This window comes from Taudactylus pleione, unplaced genomic scaffold (assembly GCF_031769625.1).
Source record: "Taudactylus pleione unplaced genomic scaffold, aTauple2 ptg000256l, whole genome shotgun sequence".
Classification (NCBI taxonomy): Eukaryota; Metazoa; Chordata; class Amphibia; order Anura; family Myobatrachidae; genus Taudactylus; species Taudactylus pleione.
The window spans coordinates 22,728,217-22,748,899 of record NW_028284658.1 but is presented as its reverse complement, the minus strand read 5'-3'; the positions used below and the strand labels follow the sequence as shown (position 1 = coordinate 22,748,899).

At 41.6% G+C, this 20,683-nt stretch overlaps 1 protein-coding gene across 1 annotated transcript in view; it reads right to left on the bottom strand.

Moving 5' to 3' along the window:
* The window catches only part of RND2 (Rho family GTPase 2), a 100,064-nt gene that overhangs the window by 25,233 nt on the left and 54,148 nt on the right, over positions 1-20,683 (bottom strand). The window contains exon 3 of the mRNA XM_088480739.1: positions 12,913-13,022. Coding sequence (XP_088336865.1) covers positions 12,913-13,022 — 110 coding nt within the window. The remainder of the gene's footprint in view (positions 1-12,912; positions 13,023-20,683) is intronic.

Below are 20,683 nucleotides of genomic sequence, written 5' to 3'. Positions count from 1 at the left end.
TCCATAATACCTTGCAGTCCTGCGTATACATCGGAAACATTGAGTACCATCGGCCCCTCACGCACAATTACAGCATCCTTGACCTTACTTAGAAATTGCTAACCTTGTTAGTTATTAGGTAAAGGATACTCCTTAAAGGATGTTTTTAGTTTTATACCTTACATTTAGTTGCCCATGTAGTTATTGAGCTCCACAAGTACTGCTGCAGGGAAAGAACTAATAGCCATCTCCTTATTGTATGGTCATAGAGCTCTTATAACTTCAGACCCATTTACACTCAAAAGAAGAATATAACTAAGTATTGGGTGCTCATTTTAGTGAGGTTCCAGCAAAAGGACCAATACAATAAAAGACTGAAAAAAAAAAAAAGTGTATAATGTTAAAACAATTTAAGGTAGAAACCCATTTTAAGGATACAAATATAGACCATCATCAAGGTACCCACACATTTCTAAATTAAAAGACCAAGCAACATAAGACCGTTAAATCAGGACAGCATTGTAGGCCAAAAAGTGCTTCCATCAGTTGACGTGAGCATCATGTTGAATCCTCTCAAGATGACCTAGTCATGCTTTCCTGCTGCCGTTTAGGTGCTTAGTCAATCACAATAAATTACACTTTTCGGTTGCCAGTATTACTCCCCTGTAATGCTAAAGACTTTCTGCATAATTGAGGGTTAAAATAGACTTATGTACTGTGTATGTGTCTGCTCTGTGGGCTGAGATTTAGCCCATTATTTTGCTATTACTCATTACTTCATGAATAAAAAATAAAAAAAACCAGGAGATATCTCAGTCACGTCACTGGTTGGGTTACTAGAAAACTGCATAACGTTTCAGCCTACAAAATGGAAGCCTTCATTGTATCTAGTTAAAAGGGACCACTAAATGATGCGTACACACGGTACGATATCTATGAACGATAACATTCAACAATTTATCGTTCATTTTTATGCAGTGAATGACCAACGATGCACGTACCTGCATGAACGATAACGATATCTATGATCGTCCGTACATGCAGGCCAACTTGGACGATATCGTCAACTTTGTCTGTTCAGAGATGTGGCAGGAAGACTTCACTGAAATATATCTTTGAAAGATCTCTTTGAAAGAGATCTTTCAAAGTCGTTGGTGGTACAGATCGTACCCTGTGTATGCAGCTTAACAGTTTTGCAGAGCTCAGCAAAATTGTTACGAAAAAAGTGTAAATAACAATTGTCAGATACATTTACTGCTAAATATAAATATGGACTTTAGACATAGGAGACACATTTGTAAGTGATGTGCAATAGTAACAGATAGGATTTAAGATTTGTGTGTCCAGAATAATATCTTTCCAAACTCAATGATACATCTCTGCTGAAATCCCCAGCACACCATGAGATGGGTTAACAGCAACATTAAAACATGTTTTTATTTAAGTGGAAAAAAAAAAAAAGTGTACAGCAATAATTTGTAAATCATCCTATTATTAATTGGGGAAATAAACTAAAATGGATGTTGAGTTTTATGTTAAAACAACTATACTGAAGTTGACGAGAAGCTGTACGTCAGCTATCTATAAAAATAGTCTAGAACTCACTCTGTAGTATGTGATCAAAGATTTGCCACCCTCGCTCACAGGTCCCTGCTAACAAGCTCCAGCAGCAGGCTTCTCAGCCTCTATCCATGCTCAGGAGGTGCTCTGCAAATAAGGGAGGTGGGAGCAGTATTCATTTACACCTCTCCAGACAGAAGCTCTGTGTGCATCCTCACACCTCACACAACGCTATGGGAGCAGTCTCCCCAGATGCTAGGAGAGCATTCTTCTGCCAATATGACAGAATGAGGTACCCATTTGCTCATATAGTTTCCTCATTAGAACACAGTAAATTCCTTACCATACAAATGAAAGAAAGCTGCTATTTTACTTGAAGGCATGAACACCAGACTACACTGTGTAGCAGAGAGGCACTGAGCTGGCAGCAACAAGGATGAAAATGCCTAATAATAATAATAATAATAAAATAGTTTTAGGACTCAAGGCACTTAATATTGGAGAATAACACTACTGTACTATATACTTCGTATAGGAAAAAGACATTCATGAACATAACATAACATTTTAATGATGTCACTGACCCAACAATTACTTAGAACAGAGGTTTTCAAACTCTGTCCTCAGGACCCCACACAGGTCACGTTTTCCAGGTTACCCAGCAGGTGCACAGGTGTATTCAATACTCACTGACACATTTTAAAAGTTCTACAGGTGGTGCTAATTATATCACTTTGATTCTGCGAGGAGACCTAGAAAATATGAGCAGTTTGTGGTCCTGAGGACAGAGTTTGAGAACCTGTGAATTAGAAGACATAGGGCCGTATTCAATTAGAAGCGAAAAGCCGTTTTCGCATGGTTTTTAGCGATAATTTCAAGGGTTTTTTTATAAATTCCGTATTCAATTCCATTCAGTTTTCACCTATGCGGAAAGTCAAGGGACTGATATTGGCAAAACTTTTTCTCCACAGAACAGCAGGAGAAAGAAAAGAAAAAAAGTGTAAAATCTATATTTTGTGGTGCAGATGTTGGGAAACCACTCAAAACCCTTGGTACACCCTCCCAAAGTACAAATCACTAAAAAAAAAAAAAAAAAAAAGAATTAAAAAATTCCAGGAACTCCCAAACAATACCTTTGAAATTGGGGACGAAAATGACAAAAGTGAGGGGACAACTTCAAAAACTAGCAAAATAAGCTTGAGGGGGTGCTCTAAGAAAGGGCCAAGTGTTTTGGGGCCTGCATGTGCTTGTATGACGGAGGAATTTCACTTTTCTAAAACTTCACTTTAGAGGAATTAAAATAACCTAGTACCCATTTTCAAGATCCCCAAATTTGATGGGACTACTTATTTTCACCACTTTTGCAAGGACGCTAATAACATGGATTTTAAACAACTTCAGTACCCCAATTAGTTTTATTAGGGCTATTGGAACACTTCTACAATGATCCCCAATGTTAGTGCATCTTTTCTGGGGGTAAGGCTGATTTCCCCAAGTTTCCACCTGTTCTGCATTCACCGCTTGCCATTTTAGCCTGTTTTGGAACTGAATACGGCGGAAAGCGGGGGCGCGCACGATAAGTTTCCGCGTCCAAAACAGGTGAGGTCGGTGAAAAATCCGGCAGCCAAAACTTTTCCGTGGGTGCGAAACTAATTGAATACCGCCCATAGCTTGTATTTACGATGGCACACAGAAGTCAAGATGGTAAGAGGACATTGGTGTGTATGGTATCATGTAAAAGAACACTACTGTATATAATGGTCCTGGATAACCTATGGTAAAATATTGATCATTTAAAGTGTGAAGGACTGAAATATGTTTTGGATCCTTTAGAGGAGATGCTGAGTCTGGTAGTAATCACTCTAGATGATCTCTAGATTACTTGGGATCTGATGATCCTGTGTCATTTCAGTGATTATTGTACAAAGCCAATTAGAAAATTCTGTCCTGTTTTTTAACAGTTGGATGACATCATAAAGACAGATACTCTTTTAGATAAATATGATAAAGGTACCAAATTGTATAGCACCTCAGAATCAAATTGTATAGAAGGTTCCCAACTAGGCACATGGGCTATTATGCACTAAACAGATATAGGTCATGGTGACATGTTACTGCTCCCAAACTAATCCTGGGCATATACTATACAATTATCTGTTAGATATCTGTCCAGTCTGGCTGGTTGGAATGAAAATCTGGTAATGTATGGGAGCAAATGACAATCGCCCATTAGCTCACAAACACTGGAAAATAGACAAAAATGGTCGTTCAGACAAATTGGTTAAAACACACGAATTTAACCAATTTGAACAATTGTTTTTTGTCCATTTTCCAGTGTTTAAGACCATATGATCAACTGTCATTTGCTCCCATACATTACCAGGTTTTCATTCCAACCAGCCAGATATCGGACAGATAATTGTATAGTGTATGCCCAACATTAGAAAAGGTATTTTTACTAACTAAAACTAAGCTCAGTTAATTAATGCAAAAAGTTTGTTTCCTATCAGTTATGAAATTAATATAGTTCAACAATCCAATAGTCAGTGATACATTTTACACCAGATACATAACTCCTGGCTTACATGGGTGTCTCAGACTATAGTAAAAGGACACAGACATCCGCTTGCAGACAGTTTCGCAATGTAAACTTGGTGACAGGTGACTAATGTCTATACAGACACTTTGGAATCCGAGTTCCTATAGCTACACAGGTGAACACTCCCTTTCCCACACTGTCAGCCGTGATTGCTGGAATTCACAACAATTAAGCAGTTAAGTCATGAAACCCTCTTGGATACATTTTGTTTTAAGGGTTGGTCTGCATTAACATTGTTCTGTCATCTCAAAAGATTAATTTTATAAAAGAGACCGACAAATTTGAAAGTCATTGTTTTCTATGTACTTTACTACACAAGCAATTTTTTTAATCACTTTGGGTCTATTCAGCAATAGTGACAATGTTGCACAGAATATTATCGGGCAACATAGCCATGATTTTTTATCAATTGTAAATATTTATGATTGCTATTCAGCATTATTTTGAGCAGGGACAGCGGTTGTGGTAACATGCTGTCCCTGCGATGTTACAGAAGGCATTGTTTTTGGTTTCTGAAAACAAACTGTTCTGTTTCTGCTACCGCGTATGCTCAGTCATGCGCTTCCGAACAGTCTCCGTCCCTGTTTTGAGGTGACCGCCGACGAGTAGTCCAAATTCAGCCTGCCCAAAGTGATTGACATGTGTATACAGGCTTTATATTAGCCTGGATACATGTATATTTATGCACTTTTATATTTAACATTTATAGATAAATGTGAAATATAAAATAGCACATAAATATACATGTATAGAGATTAACATAAAGCCTGTATACACAAGTCAATCAATTTTGGCAGATTTAACAGGCTCTAGAGTGACTGACCTGTCCACGGTCACTGCAAACAAGGGACGAAGACTGGGCAGTGTTACACGGTGCTGCAGGGACTTATGGGAAAATTTCCCTCAGTCCCTGCAGTTTTCAGGGAATTTAATGTAATTTCTTCATAGAACGCCAATCTGAGATGGCGTTATAGAAAGTAAGGATTTTTAGAGTAATTTAACACATTTTGCTTTGCTGAATAGGAAAACGCATTAAAGCACTGTAGAGATCAATGGCTGATCCCTACAGTGCGGTACTCTGCCAGATGGGAATTAATGGAGAAGATAATTGCGCTATCTTCTCCATTATCCCATTGCCGAATAGGGGATTTACATTAAAAAAAAAAATGCGGAAATGATGATTTACGCATTTTTATGTAAAAAAATCATTGCTGAATAGACCCCTTTGTAGTATGTAATGAGCTCAGTCAAAAGAGATTTAACCAGCTAGACTGAAAATCAGCCCTTACCCAATTGTGAAGAGACATCATCCAGCAGCAAAGTATATAAGGGAATGGAGCCACAGCAATTTACCAAGTGCTAGTATATACCTTACAGAATCCTATGTGATCATTAAAGCCACTGGCAGAAATATGAGCAAGTGATAAAACATGCTTGTCATGTTCAACCTTTAGTAGTCTACACCCTATGTTGAGCCCAGCACAGAACATCCTACAGCCCTCCAAACAAAACCCATTGTAGACTATGAGCCGCCTATTCTGGGATGGCTGCTCGTATACAACCCTGTGCAAATTGGCCTGCTGAATGTACGCCCTTCTCATATTCCCAGCAGAGACAGCCAGGTGTACTTTTACAACTTCAGGGCAGCTTTACATTTGTTTGAGTTTTGTTCATTTTTTATTGTGAGACTCGTCACCATAGATTAAATACAATCATTCATTCATGTAATCCTTCATGTCATAGAGCACTATGTTCCAAACCAATGTTTGACTGTGGCATTAAGGGCCCACAGGGGGAATGCAGTTGTAGGGCCCATGCTTAAGGAGTGTGACCAGCCACCACGGGGGGTGTGACCATGCTCCTGATTAAAATTGTTTGATTGAAATGGTTGTTGAGCAGATCATTGTGATATACTATTCACAATAAATGTAACATTTCTTCTACTCAACTGAACTACAGCATGTGTGTTGATCCTATCCTATGTAAAAAAAATAAGATAAGTGTTTGGTGCAAGTTCCATAAAAAAAAAAAAAAAAAAAAAATCAGACAATCTGTATTACACATTTAAAATCAAGATAGTGGTGCCTCCATACCTATAACATACATACATATATATATACATTTTTTATTTTTTTTCCCAGGACACAGGCACTCCAGATACTATGCTCTAGTGCCTATCCTAAGCAATAGGTCTTGATAAAGGAGGTCACACCTCCGAAAACTTTGATTTTCTCAGCAGACTGTATCTGTGAATTTTTTTGAACATTGATGTCTCTAAGTGCCATCCACATTTTGCATTGATATATATATATATATATATATATACATACATACATACATACACACACACACACACACACACATTATATACAGGTAGATAATCCCAGTATGGCACTCTTCACTGTTAATACGATAAAGAACCCCCTGGGACCGGGTGGGTTTCAACGTTTCAAGATAATTTAATCTTTTCGTCAGGAGTACGAAAAGATTCAATTATCTTGAAACGTTGAAACCCACCTGATCCTAGGGGGTTCTTTATCGGATTGACAGTGAAGAGTGCCGTACTGGGATTATCTACCTGTACTGTGATCTATATCAGGCACCTTGTAACATTGCAGCTACTTGGAGGAGTGACAGCCGCTGTTGGCATCATATATGCCAACATATATATTAGGGGTGTGCACCGGCCACTTTTCGTGTTTTGTGTTTTGGTTTTGGATCTGGATCTTTCTTCGTGTTTTGGATCTGGATTGGTTTTGCCAAAACCACCCTTCCGTGTTTTGGGTTCTGGGTTTTGTGTTTTGGATCTGTATTTTTTTGAAAAAAAGCATAAAAACAGCTAAAATCACAGAATTTGTAGGATTTTCTGCTCCTATGCTATTATTAACCTCAATAACCTTAATTTCCACTCATTTCCAGTCTATTCTGAACACCTCACACCTCACAATAGTGTTTTTATGTCCAAAAGGTTGCACAGAGGTAGCTGGATGACTATGCTAAGCGACACGAGTGGGTGGCACAAACACGTGACCCATCTAGGCGTGATACTGCAGTGGCAGACAGGATGGCAGTTAGAAAACCTAGGCCCCAAACTGTACATAATGCAAAGAAAAAAAAGAGGTGCAAGATGGAATTGTCCTTGGGCCCTCCCACCCACCCTTATGTTGTATAAACAGGACATGCACACTTTAACAAACCAATCATTTCAGCGCCAGGGTCTGCCACACAACTGTGGCTGAAATGATTGGTTCGTTTGGGCCCCCACAAAACAAGCTGGCAATTAATGTGTCCCTGCACAAACTGGCTCTACGGAGGCAAGATGTCATCCTCATCCTCCTCATCCACCGATTCCTCACCCTCTTCAGTGTGTACATCCTCATCCTCACAAAGTATTAACTCGTCCCCACTTGAATCCACCACCACAGGTCCCTCTGTACCTTCTGGAGGCTGGTCTCCCTGGAAGAGCTGATAATTCATTTTGATGAACATCATCTTCTCCACATTCTGTGGAAGCAACCTCCTACGCCTTTCGCTGACAAGGTTCCCGGCTGCACTAAACACTCTTTCGGAGTACACACTGGAGGGGGGGCAACTCAGGTAAAATAGAGCCAGTTTGTACAGGGGCCTCCAAATTGCCTCTTTTTCCTGCCAGTACAGGTATGGACTGTCTGACATGCCTACTTGGATGCTGTCACCGATGTAATCCTCCACCATTCTGTCAATGGTGACAGTATCATATGCAGAGACAGTAGACATGTCAGAAATTGTTGCCAGGTTCTTCAGTCCGGACCAGATGTCCAAACTTGGTCCTGCCTGCCCTGCATCACCGCCAGCGGGTTGCTTAGGATACCTAAGTTTTTTCCTGGCAGCCCCAGTTGCAGGAGAAAATGAAGAAGGAGCCGTTGACGTGTCACGTTCCGCTTCAGCTGACAGTGTGTTCACCAGCAGGTCCTTGCACCTCTGCAGGCTTGTGTCGGCCGGAAAGAGAGACACCACATAGGCTTTAAACCTAGGATCGAGCACGGTGGCCAAAATGTAGTGGTCTGATTTCAACAGATTGACCACCCTGGAATCCTGGCAAAGCGAATGAAGGGCTTCATCCACAAGTCCCACATGCCGAGCGGAATCGCTCCGTCTTAGCTCCTCCTTCACTTTCTCCAGCTGCTTCTGCAAAAGCCTGATGAGGGGAATGACCTGACTCAAGCTGGCAGTGTCTGAACTGACTTCACATGTGGCAAGTTCGAAGGGCTGGAGAACCTTGCACAACACGGAAATCATTCTCCACTGCGCTTGAGTCAGGTGCATATCCCCTCCTTTGCCTATGTCATAGGTGGATGTATAGGCTTGTATGGCCTTTTGCTGCTCCTCCATCCTCTGAAGCATATAGAGGGTTGAGTTCCACCGCATCACAACCTCTTGCTTCAGGTGATGGCGGGGCAGGTTCAAGAGAGTTTGCTGGCGCTCCAGTCTTCGGCACGCAGTCGCTGAATGGCGAAAGTGGCCAGAAATTTTTCGGGCCACCCAAAGCGTCTCCTGCACGCCCCTGTCGCTTTTCAGAAAATTCTGCACCACCAAGTTTATTGTGTGAGCAAAACATGGGACGTGCTGGAATTTGCCCATATGTAATGCCCGCACAATATTGGTGGCATTGTCAGATATCACAAATCCCCAGGAGAGTCTAAGTGGGGTAAGCCACTGGGCGATGATTTCCCTCAGTTTCTCTAAGAGGTTGTCGGCGGTGTGCCTCTTACTGAAACCGGTGATACACAGCGTAGCCTGCCTTGTAACGAGCTGGCGTTTCTGAGATGCTGCTACTGGTGACGCTGCTGCTGTTGCTGCGTAAGGTGATACATCTACCCAGTGGGCTGTCACAGTCATATAGTCCTTAGTCTGCCCTGTTCCACTTGTCCACATGTCCGTGGTTAAGTGGACATTGTGTACAACGGCATTTTTCAGGACACTGAGGACACTTTTTCTGACGTTTCTGTACAGTCTCGGTTTCGCCTGCCTAGTGAAGTGGAATCTAGACGTGATTTGGAACCGGGGACACACTACCTCCATCAATTGTCTAAATCCCACTGCACTAATGGCGGATACCGGACGCACGTCTAACACCAACATAGCAGTCAAGGCCTCAGTTATACGTTTTGCTTCAGGATGACTGCTGTCGTACTTCATCCTCCTCGCTAAGGACTGTTGGAGGGTCAATTGTTTAGTAAAAGTAGTGGCGTTCCTACTTCCTCTCTGGGATGATGAACGACTCCCAGCAGTAGCAACAGCAGCAGCGGCAGCAGTAGGCGTAGCAATGCAGGATCCTCCGGAGGAATCCCGGATAGGAGAGTCAGTCATGCCAGTGACATGGCCTGCAGGACTACTTCCGATCCAGACTAAGGAGGAAATTGACGAGGAGGGAGTTGACGGTGTGGTTTGCAGGTGCTTGGATACAACAGGACAACGGGATTTAGGTGTCCCTGGACTGCTTACGGTCTTAGCCAAAGTTTCTGAACTTGACAGTAACTTTTTATGAACGCGCTGCAGGTGCCGTATAAGGGAGGATGTTCCTAGGTGGTTGACGTCCCTACCCCTACTTATTTCACCTTTACATATGGCAAGACAGTTGCTGTCCGGATTTGGATAGAAATATTGCCAGACCAAAGAGGTGGAATGTTTGGTCTTCTGCCCAGGCATGACCTTGATGGGCTTTTTCATCCCACGGACAACAACTGTCTCCCCCGGAGCCTGATTTAAACAAACCACATCACCATCAGAATCCTCCTCGCCAACTTCCTCCTCAGCGCCAGCTACACCAGTATCCTCATCCTGTTGTACTTCAACAGTGACATCTTCAATTTGCATATCAGCAAGTGGACTGTGGGTGCTCCTTTCAGCACTTGCAGGGGGCGTGCAAATGGTGGAAAGAGCCACCTCTTCCCGTCCAGTGCTGGGAAGGTCAGGCATCGCAACCACCACCACACTTGGACTCTCCTTGGGGATTTGTGATATCTTCTTAGAAAGCACAGTTCTTCGCTGTGCTTTTGCCAGCTTAACTCTTTTGATTTTTTTAGCGGGAGGAGGGCTTCCATCGTCATGTGAAGCTGAACCACTAGTCATGAACATACTGGGGATCGACCTTAGCCGTTCCTTGCCACTCCGTGTCGTAAATGGCATATTGGCAAGTTTACGTTTCTCTTCAGCTGATTTAAATGTTTTTTTCAAGGTCATTTTCCTGAACTTTGTCATTTGGGATTGTATGTGCCCTCTACTATGACATTGGGCATCGGCCTTGGCAGACGACGTTGATGGCATGTTATCGTCTATGTCATGACTAGTGGCAGCAGCTTCAGCACTAGGAGGAAGTGGTTCTTGATCTTTCTCTATTTTATTTTTATCGGAGAAAGTTTGGTCCTCCATTTATGTTATATCGATTTGATATTGCGGCTAAACACAGAAAATATTTTTTTATTTTTGCTGGAGAGTAGTGCACTTTGTGGGTTACACCAGCCTTTAAGAAATCTAGCCAGCCAGCTCTTTACTTATGGGACACAGTCGCACGCTTGGCGCTGCTCCTTTGTTGATGCACGTGCGGCTACTGCGCACACAATTCACAAACACAGAAAATATATTTTTTTAGCACTTGGGGGGAGCACCCCTGATGGACAGAGCACCCCCTGGACAACACTACAGCACCCCTTTAGGACTGGGACACTGCACAGGACTTTGGAGTGGACACAGCCCCTATGGAGAACTGACTGCACAGCACAGTCCAGCCAGCCCCTATGGACTTTGAAGTAGTGGACACAGCCCCTATTAACAACAGCAGCACAGTACAACACAGCCAGCCCCTATGGACTTTGAAGTAGTGGACAACAGCAGCACTACACTACACTACACTACACTACACAGCCCTAACTCCCACCCTCCCTCTTCACTGTCCACAGCCGAGTGAGAAAATGGCGCCGACGCGGGTACCTTATATAGGATCCAAAACCCGCGAGACTCGGAAGGCGGGATGATGACGTTTTGCCTCGATTTCAGATCCGAGTCAGGCGGGAAAAGTCGAGCCTGACTCGGATCGGACTCGGATCGGTGGGGCTCGGGGGGGGTTCGGATTTCAGAAATCCGAACCCGCTCACCCCTAATATATATAAAAATAAAACACACCCCTCAGGCACCCTGTTGCCACAAACTGCACCCACATACACTGAGACCCCATATACTCCAAAACTTCCCCTCATGCAACTTTCCTACCTGACACTCAGTCCTCTTCACATACCCCCTACGTCATCTAGACTATTTATGGGGTTAATATTTTATTGATACAGTATAGTTTGTTTTTATTACATTGTTGTTCTCCTTATGCTTCATGAAAGGACAGGAATGATTGGTTGCTGGATTATAGCCCTTAAATCAGCCGCACACAGAGTTCAGATAAACGTGATACTGGTTTTAGCACCAGCCACAGATTATGATACCCAATTTCTGCCTACAGCCACATCGCAAATTGCAGAACATTTTACAACTTCTGTACAACAACAAACTGTATTACAGAGGAAAGCAGCAATACATAGGAATGCTGATATACAAGTGTATTAAAGGTAGCACAGTCTGGAACAGAAGCTGCACATAAAAATGTTCATATGCGATTAGAATAGGTCTAGTCTTTTTTATGCCTGCTCTAAATTCTCAAATCATTTTAGCTTTTCACAATTCACAAGTATTTGCACACACGGTCTAGTGTGTGCAAATACCAGACCGTGTGTGTTTCCACTAGTCCTTATTCATATTTCCACATAGCAGCTTCTCTTTAACAACTTAGAATTGTAGGAGATTTAGTTTAACAAAGGCAACGTAATTAAAGCCTCTAACAGTCATGTGATTTCCTGCAAGAGCTGCTGGTATGTAGATGGAGGCACATGTATGCCTTTGTGCCATTTACATAAAAGGTTTACAAATCTCTTTTCACTTTAAATGTGGTATAAATGAATGAAAACAAATAGCAATTTCTTAGGTTGAATAACTGCAGAATGGATCCTTTATTATTTTATTTACTAAAATGAACAGTTATTTATATAGTGCCCACATATTACAAACGGGTTGGTACATGATGCTGGCACTCAGGACCCCGGCGGTCAGATTTAGGATACCGTCACCTGCAGATAAATACCCTCCCCCACCTCAGCCTAAACCTAACCCAAGCAGCCTAACCCTACCCATCACCCTAGTGCCTAACCCCAATACTTACCGTCAGGATGCTGGTGCCGGGATTCTGGCATCAGCCAGGATATAAACTGCATCCCATTACAAGGCACACATATATTAGTAAATCACATCAGTTCCTGTCCCATTAGAACTTACAAACTATATTTCAGACCAAATGAACACACAATCACTTGGATTATTGTTATTCTTTTTTTCAGAAGCCAATTAAGTTAACAATATGTTTTTGGATTGTGGGAGAAAACTGGAGTACCCAGGAACCCCACTCACACACATACAAACTCCACACAGATCGGTCCCTGGTTGAAATCAAGCTTATAACTCCAGTACTGTGAGGCAGCAATGCTAGCCATTGCCCACCCTGCTGCTCTTCATTCTAATTTTAAATACTTTTTTTTTTTTTTTAATTACTCATCATGATATTTGCTCTTTTAATGTTACTGTTCAATAAATATTAAGTGAAACAATCCTGAGGAGAAGAGTGGATAGTGAGAATTGTATTTAGTATACAAACCTTAACATAGAGCAGCTATACTTTAAAGAAAAATCCTACTCACCTTTTTTAATACACTGTCTAAAGTTTCCGGCCGACTGATATCAAAACAAATGAGAACAGCATCAGATTCTGGGTATGCCAGGGGACGGACATTGTCATAATATGCTGAACCTGCAATGGAAATAAAAAGCATATTAGCCTATTTTGCTAAACGTTTCCTTACCTTACCTCAAGGCTATAAGATTAGACAGTTTCTCTCCATCATTTACGAGAGATAATAAAACAATCTTGAGGGAATGCAGTAATACCCATAACTATACAATGGCGGAACCAAATTTGTGCACTGAACAAATTCCACGAGACAGCAACTTACAAAATTCACGAGATCATCGAGGGATGCGTCAGAGCAGGCATGTGCACGCGTGTGTGTGTGGGCAGCACAGATGGTGTAATGGTTAGCATTACTGCCTCACAGCACTGAGGCCGTTAGTTTGATTCCCATTATGACCATAACTGTGTGGAGTTTGTATATTCTCACTGTGCTTGCCAGAGTTTCCTCCCATACTCCAAAAATATACTGGTAGGTTAATTTTCTCTCAGAAAAAATTAACGTGTGTGTGTGTGTGGTGTGTGGTGTGTGGTGTGTGGTGTGTGTGTGTGTGTGTGTGTGTGTGTGTGTGTGTGTGTTAGGGAAAATAGAATGTAAGCTCCACTGGGGCAGGGACTATAGTGAATGGCCAAATATTCTCTGTAAAGCGCTGCGGTATATGTGTGCGCTATATAGATAACTAGAAATAAATAATGTATGTATATATTCCCCAGGTGCTCGTTAATGGATATGCTTGAGTGTGGTTCTGTCTCTTCAAGTTAGTGAGTCAGTATCAGAATCCATGGAAGAAGGATAATGTGTATTTAAAATCTGTTTGATAGCTGGAGCCAAATAAGGCTGTGTGTAGTAGGGACGGACCAGAAAGGGAGACCATGGCATGTTAGTCAACGTGACAAACTATTGCAATCTTTGGAACTAACATTCCCTGAATTTAAATGAATTACAGTTTGGAATGTAAGTAGGTGAGGGCAGAGTTTGTATGATACTATGATATGGGGAAAGAGAAAGGGGGGAGAGACAGACAGAGAAGACAGATGGGAAGGGGGATAACTTGTCAAGGTGTACGGTTATAACACCATAGAAGCAGGTTTGTGTAAATTTATTAGAGTATGTGGAAAAATAATCTGTACCAAGGCCATACTATTGATTATACATATACAGTGCATCCGGAAAGTACTCACAGCGCTTAACTTTTTCCACATTTTGTTATGTTACAACCTTATTCCAAAATGGAATAAATTCATTTTTGTCCTCAAAATTCTACACACAATACCCCATAATGTCAACGTGTAAAAAGTTTTTTTGAGATTTTGGAAAATTTCATAAAAAGGAAAAAAAACTAAGACATCACATGTACATAAGTATTCACAGCCTTTGCAATGAAGCTCAAACTTGAATGGAGATATTGTGGGGTCTGGAGTAACACAGGGGAGCATGGAGAGAGACAGAAGTTTGATCAGGGAAATTCACATTTTTCCTGCACAAAAGCTTCTGTTACCACAGTATATATTATCTGGTTATGATGATGACATGGGTCATATTTCTACGTAAACAGGCATCTTACAGACAATGTGATCTCCTACATGAATAGTGAATACCGGCTGAAGACGCTGCCCAGTGAGGCTCAAATTCCTCAGAGGTTCCCCATTGCAGAGAAACCACCATATAGGTAAGAAAAGACTTTCAAACTGACTGGGCTCCCAAAAACCCATCTAGGGGTGACACCAAAGTGACAGGAGCCGGGTGCTGCACTGTAGCATTAAATGCAGCACTCGGCTCCTGACAGTGTGAGTGAGCGGCACTGCACAGTGCTCACCCGTACTTGTTCCACACACCAGACCACTAGGGTTCGGGCTGCGAGGCCATTCCCCCTTCTCAAGTGACCACGCCCCCTGTTCATAAGGTCACGCCCCCTTTTTGCGCACAACATACTTCCCTACGCCAGGTGACACCATGGGGAAGGACGCCAGTGGTGTTTATTTTCCAATATCTGACATGGTGCTAAACTGGGACCACCCATTACCAGAAATCTAGTTTCCCCTATATCAGAGACCCCAATAGAAGAACACCTACAGTGCTGTATTTACGCTGCAAGATTTTGGCAAATGATTTTCCTTTAACCATTCTTGCCACAAGCCTCTTCTTATTGACATTCAGCTGTCCTTAGTCATTGCATCACATTATGAAAAACACAGAACTGACAATTTTCAGTAGTGGAATTTGGCTGCACGCACAAAACCCCAAAATCATTCTCAGTGCATCAAAGCATACTTGTGACATATGCACATAAACCTCGCCTTGTGTATACACAGAAAGTCATCCAGAGCTCAGCAATCAGGTCAGACTGGATAACAGAATCCAGGGAAGGTAAAACAACTTCTCATGCTGCAGACACACATAGCAACACAATGCACAAGACTAGTGTCCACAATCTATCTGATCTTAAAGTAAATGTAAGTCAGACAAACTAGCTTGAGAGGAACAGTACTTTAGACGATTACCTTCAGTTCTACATCCCCTAGGCAGTCCCTTGTCTCCTCCCACACAGACGGTGAACAAGTATTACACAGACTATTTACAATAGGCATAAATTCTGTCATATTTGCAGTGTAAAATATTCAGAAATATTTATAATGTGCTTAACAGGCTTTCTATGAATACGTGCTTGCATGCCTAGTAATAGATACACAGGGGAAAAAGTACTTTAAAAAGTTCAGCAACGCCGCCATCTAGATCATAATCCTTTAAATCAAAACACAATGGCCCATATTCAATTAGACACGAAAAGTGGAGATCCGCGAAAAAGTATCGCTGATTGCGACACTTCGTCTGTCGGAAACTTATCTCCGTATTCAATTCCATCCGCTTTCTGCAAAAAGATTCGCCTCTGAATAGCAGGAGAAAAGAAGTGCAACATTTTTTTTTGGGGTGCAAAGGTGGGAAAACCACTCAGGACCCTTGGGACAACCCTCCAAAGGATAACTGCGTCAAAAAATTCCTGGGAAAAACTTAGTAACACCCCAAAAAAAAAAGTGCTTATATTGCACGGTAAGTTTACATTAGGTATCCGGTAAGTTTACATTAGGTATCCGTAGACAACATGTTGAATGCAGAAGATATGGGCAGGTGTATAGACCTTATTGACTTTGATAAGGGCCAAATCTTTATGGCCATATGAATGGGTCAGTGCATTTCCGAAATGGCAAGATTTGGATGCTCAAGGTCAGCACTGTTGAGTACCTACCGACAGCGATCTAAGGAGGGAAAACCATGATGACCAATGAGACAGGTCAGTGAAGGGTATCCCAACCGGTACCAACCAAAAGAAGGGCTATTGTGGCACTAATCATGAAAAAGTTGAATGATGGGGATGGTAATGACACACAATGCCTCAAACCCCGCTGCATATGGAGCTGCATTGGTTAGTCCATGTGTCCATGCTAAGTCCACTGCCGCAAGCACCTAGAATGGGCACGCCAGCATTGGAACTAGACCTAGTATCAATTAAGCTAAGGACCTGGTCTGATGAATGGTCTTTGCATCACGTCGATGGCTAGGGAATATATTGGATAAATGATGCCATGGTGAATTGTGGGAAGAAAACAAGTTGGTGGATAGATTGTGATGCTCTAGGCAATATTCAGGTAGACATTAATTTGACATGTACCACCTCTCTAATCATTGTTGCAGAGCAGGTACATCTCTTCATGGCAAGGGTATTCCCTGATAGCAGTGGCCTCTTTCATCAGGGTAAAGCGACCTGCCATACTGCACAGATTGTTCAAGAATGGTTTGAGGAACATGATGAAGAGTTCTAGGTTTTGCCCAGTCTTCCAATTTACCAGATCTCAATCCATTCAGGCATATGTGGTATATGTATTGGAACCACGAGTCGGATCTGTGGCAGCCCCACCTTGCAATTAATAGGAGATAAAAGGATCTGCTGGTGACATCTTGGTACCAGATATCACTGGACACCTTCAGAGGTCTTGTAGAGTCCATGCCTCATAGCATCAGAGATGTTTTGGCAGCACACAGAGGAGCAAGAGCATCTCTCATCCTAACAATCTGTCCCATGGAGAGGAGTCATCGGGTCTGATGACACCCATAGCGCACTCCGTAGATCTACAGCATGTGCCTGAAAAGGGTGCGTGGCCTCTCAAAAAGGGGAGTGGTCTCACAGGAAATCCCTCGGGGGAGATGCCCAGCATCTTCGGTGATGCTGGGCTGCCCTCTTAGACTAGTTCTTGCACTGTCGGGCTCCTCCTTTGTGACAGGAGTCAAGTGCTGCAGCTCCTGTCACTGAGGAGGAGCCTGCATTTCGGTGTCACCTAATAGGATCGTCTACCAGCCTGGGCTCTGCACTGCAGCAGCCCAGCCACTCCCGGCTGTCAGAAGTGAGTCATAAATTAACAATTTATGTAAATACCTATTTAACCCGGCTCAGTATTAATTAACAAATCTGTATATTTATTAATACAGGTTGAGTCTCCCATATCCAAAATGCTTGGGACTAGGGGTACTTTGGATATCGGAGTATTCTGTATTTTGGAATGATTGCATACCATTATGAGATATATTGGGAAAGGGACCCAAAAGTAAACACAGAGGCCCTCATTCAGAGAGTACGCTCTGAGCAGAGCGCACGCTCTGAATGAGGGCCGCCCTCCATAATTATGGAGCGTCCTCCTGGACGCTCGTATAGCTGTGGGTCACCACCCACAGCCTATACGAGCGTGCAGTTTGATGGCCGCGATGGTCTTGATCATCGCGACCATCGCCACTGCGAGCCCAAGCCTGCGGTTGAGTTTTTCAACCCCGCAAGGCCCGGAGTGATTTTGGCTCTATCAGAGCCAAAATCACTCCCACTGACATCACTAGTGATGTCAGTGGGCCGGCTTCTGACGGTAGGCGTTCCCTTGGGAACGCCCCCGTCTGGGAGGCACGCCCCCGGTACGCCCACCAAAGGGAGCGTGCTGTCAATCAACATCAACAGCACGCCCCCTTTGATCAGACACAACAAGCGAAGGAAAGTCCTTCGCTCGTTGCGTCTGGCGCATGCGCACGACGGAGCTCCCGCCGTCATGCGCATGCGCAGTGCACAACATCGACCCACTTGCGAGCGGACAGCCGCTTGCGAGTGGGTCTGAATCAGGCCCAGAATGCATTTGTGTGTTATATACATCTTATACACACAGCCCGAAGGTAATATTATACAGTATTTTCAATCATTTTCTGGCTCAAACAAAGTTTGTGTACATACCTGAAATCCATTTATGTTTCATATACACAAAGCCTGAAGGTGATTTTCTACAATATTTTTAATGATGTGCTTTGAAATAAAGTTTGTATACATTGAACGATCAAAAAGCAATGGTTTCACTGTCTCAGTCATGCTAAAAATATTCTGTATTTCGGAATATTTGGATATGGGAGACTCAACCTGTATTATAATTAATTCGGTACTATTTCCATCATTTGATATAGTGAGTGCGTGTGTGTATATACGTGCAAACTCGAACCTATCCGAGCCTGCACATCCCTAATATATATATATATATATATATATATATATATATATATACATACACATACATACACACACACACACGCATACATAATTATATATATATATATATATATATATATATATATATATATATAAAACAATATTGGAAATATTTTGGAAACAAATATTAGCCACCTGAGGGGGAAAATTTAGTAAAGAATGCAATTTTGCCTCATTAAATATCATATCTTTTCTGCTATTAGCAGCCATGAATCTTCAAAGAAAACTTATCGAGAAGCCACAGTGGAACATTGCAATTTTTAAGATGAGGTCCCAGCAAATAATTTTTTCTAGGATACATTTTTATAAAATTAATGTTTGAACCAATTAATCTCCTAATATATAAATTATGTTATGGCAGGGATCTACCCATCAGACATGGGGGCCCAATCCGCTGCCTTCACTGTGTATTGGCAACAGGTACACGGCACTACAGAAGGATATATTATGATTTTAATGGCAAAGCATAGGACATATATAAAAGGGGTCACAGCATATTCATGAACATGCTCTAACTACACAATGAGAAATGTCCTGGGTGTTTCCTAGGTTACTTTAATTACTATAGTCAAAGTTATAATCAGTTATTTTCAAACTTATGTGTATCCCAACTGTAGGTCGTCCATTTATAGGTCATTAGTTATTATATTACAAACTCATATTAATAAGGACCCTCATGACCTCTTGACATATAATAAATATAAGTTATCAAATTTTATGATATCTGACGCATGGCAGCCATTTTGAGATAAGAACAAGTGTTTTAAAAGGTACTTTATAAGGTTAATGGTCTGGAAAGTTACATCTGCCTCTTTCCTGTATCCACAAGTACAATGATTTCTAGCGCAGAGAGGAGAGGCAAGGTGCTAAATTATGTATGACCCCACATCCAGACAGCGACAGCCACTCGCAGAGCAGGTGACAGCTGTTGGATGACACTAATAGGCAAAGTGATTTTCAGAGTCAGAGGAACATGTTTAGAAAGTAAGAAAATAGAGGTAAAAGATCAAGGACTGGGTGAGTCAGATGTAGAATAAATATATATTGACTGATATTTGTGGATTTAACAAAACAGGAAAAAAGGCAGTAGATTAAAGTCTATAAAACAATAGCAAGTGTATTCGGTGTTCATATTGCACAAAACAAAATACATTACATAACATTTCTTAAGGGAAAATGTATAATTTGTTTATTAATTTATAAACTGTTATTTATATACCTTGATAAAGATTTCAATATCAAAACGCGTTGGTTAGGAGAGCTATCTGCACCATTAGGAGAACTTCTGGACTGTGGGTACCGCATCTTTCTGAAGGTACTGGGTCTCTTACTAAAGAGACTGATCCGGACTATCTTTTTGGACTATATCCCAATATAAACATCTGTGCCTGGTTTCTGTGGCTTTCCCTTTCTGGACTTTATCTTTGCCTACATTGTGGATTTTTCTGTTTGATCCTGCATGTTACATGTGTATATGTGGAATAAATACTAAAAATTCATTCTGGCAATTCGTTTGGAGAACTGTGAGAAGATTGGAGAAAGAAACCGTGATGTTCAATTTGCTATCGTCCTATGTGAGTTGGGTACAGAATTATTTTATTATATATATATATATATATAAAAAGATAGAAAAAAATGTGGTATAAAGCACATAATGGTAAGTGGGTGTGGTACGTTCTACTTGTCCTTCCCTGTGTTGGGTGTATGCATATGCTGATTGTGGTAGTCAATTTTTAAAGAAACTGCTATGTGCTTATAGCCATACAAACCTTAGTGAGTATGGTACGTCTATCATTAGGAAAAACAAACGTTTGATCTACCTTTAAAGCACTTAAGTGTGTACAATCATTGAAACTATTCTACACGCCTTTTTTCTCTTTATACATATCGTCCTGATGAGGTATTATCCAAGAAAGTGACAAGCTGCACAAGATTTATTTATAAGTATATTTTAAGTGTTAGGAAGCACTTCAGAGACTAATCTTCATTTATTTTATGAATCAGTTTATTTATATAACACAATATATATTATGCAGGTCTTACAGACAATACTAATTCACATAAGTCCCATTTCCCATTGGAATTTACAATTTATGGGTCAATTCAATTAGGGCTGTGTTGCCATTGCAATGGCATAGAAACATCAGCGGAACT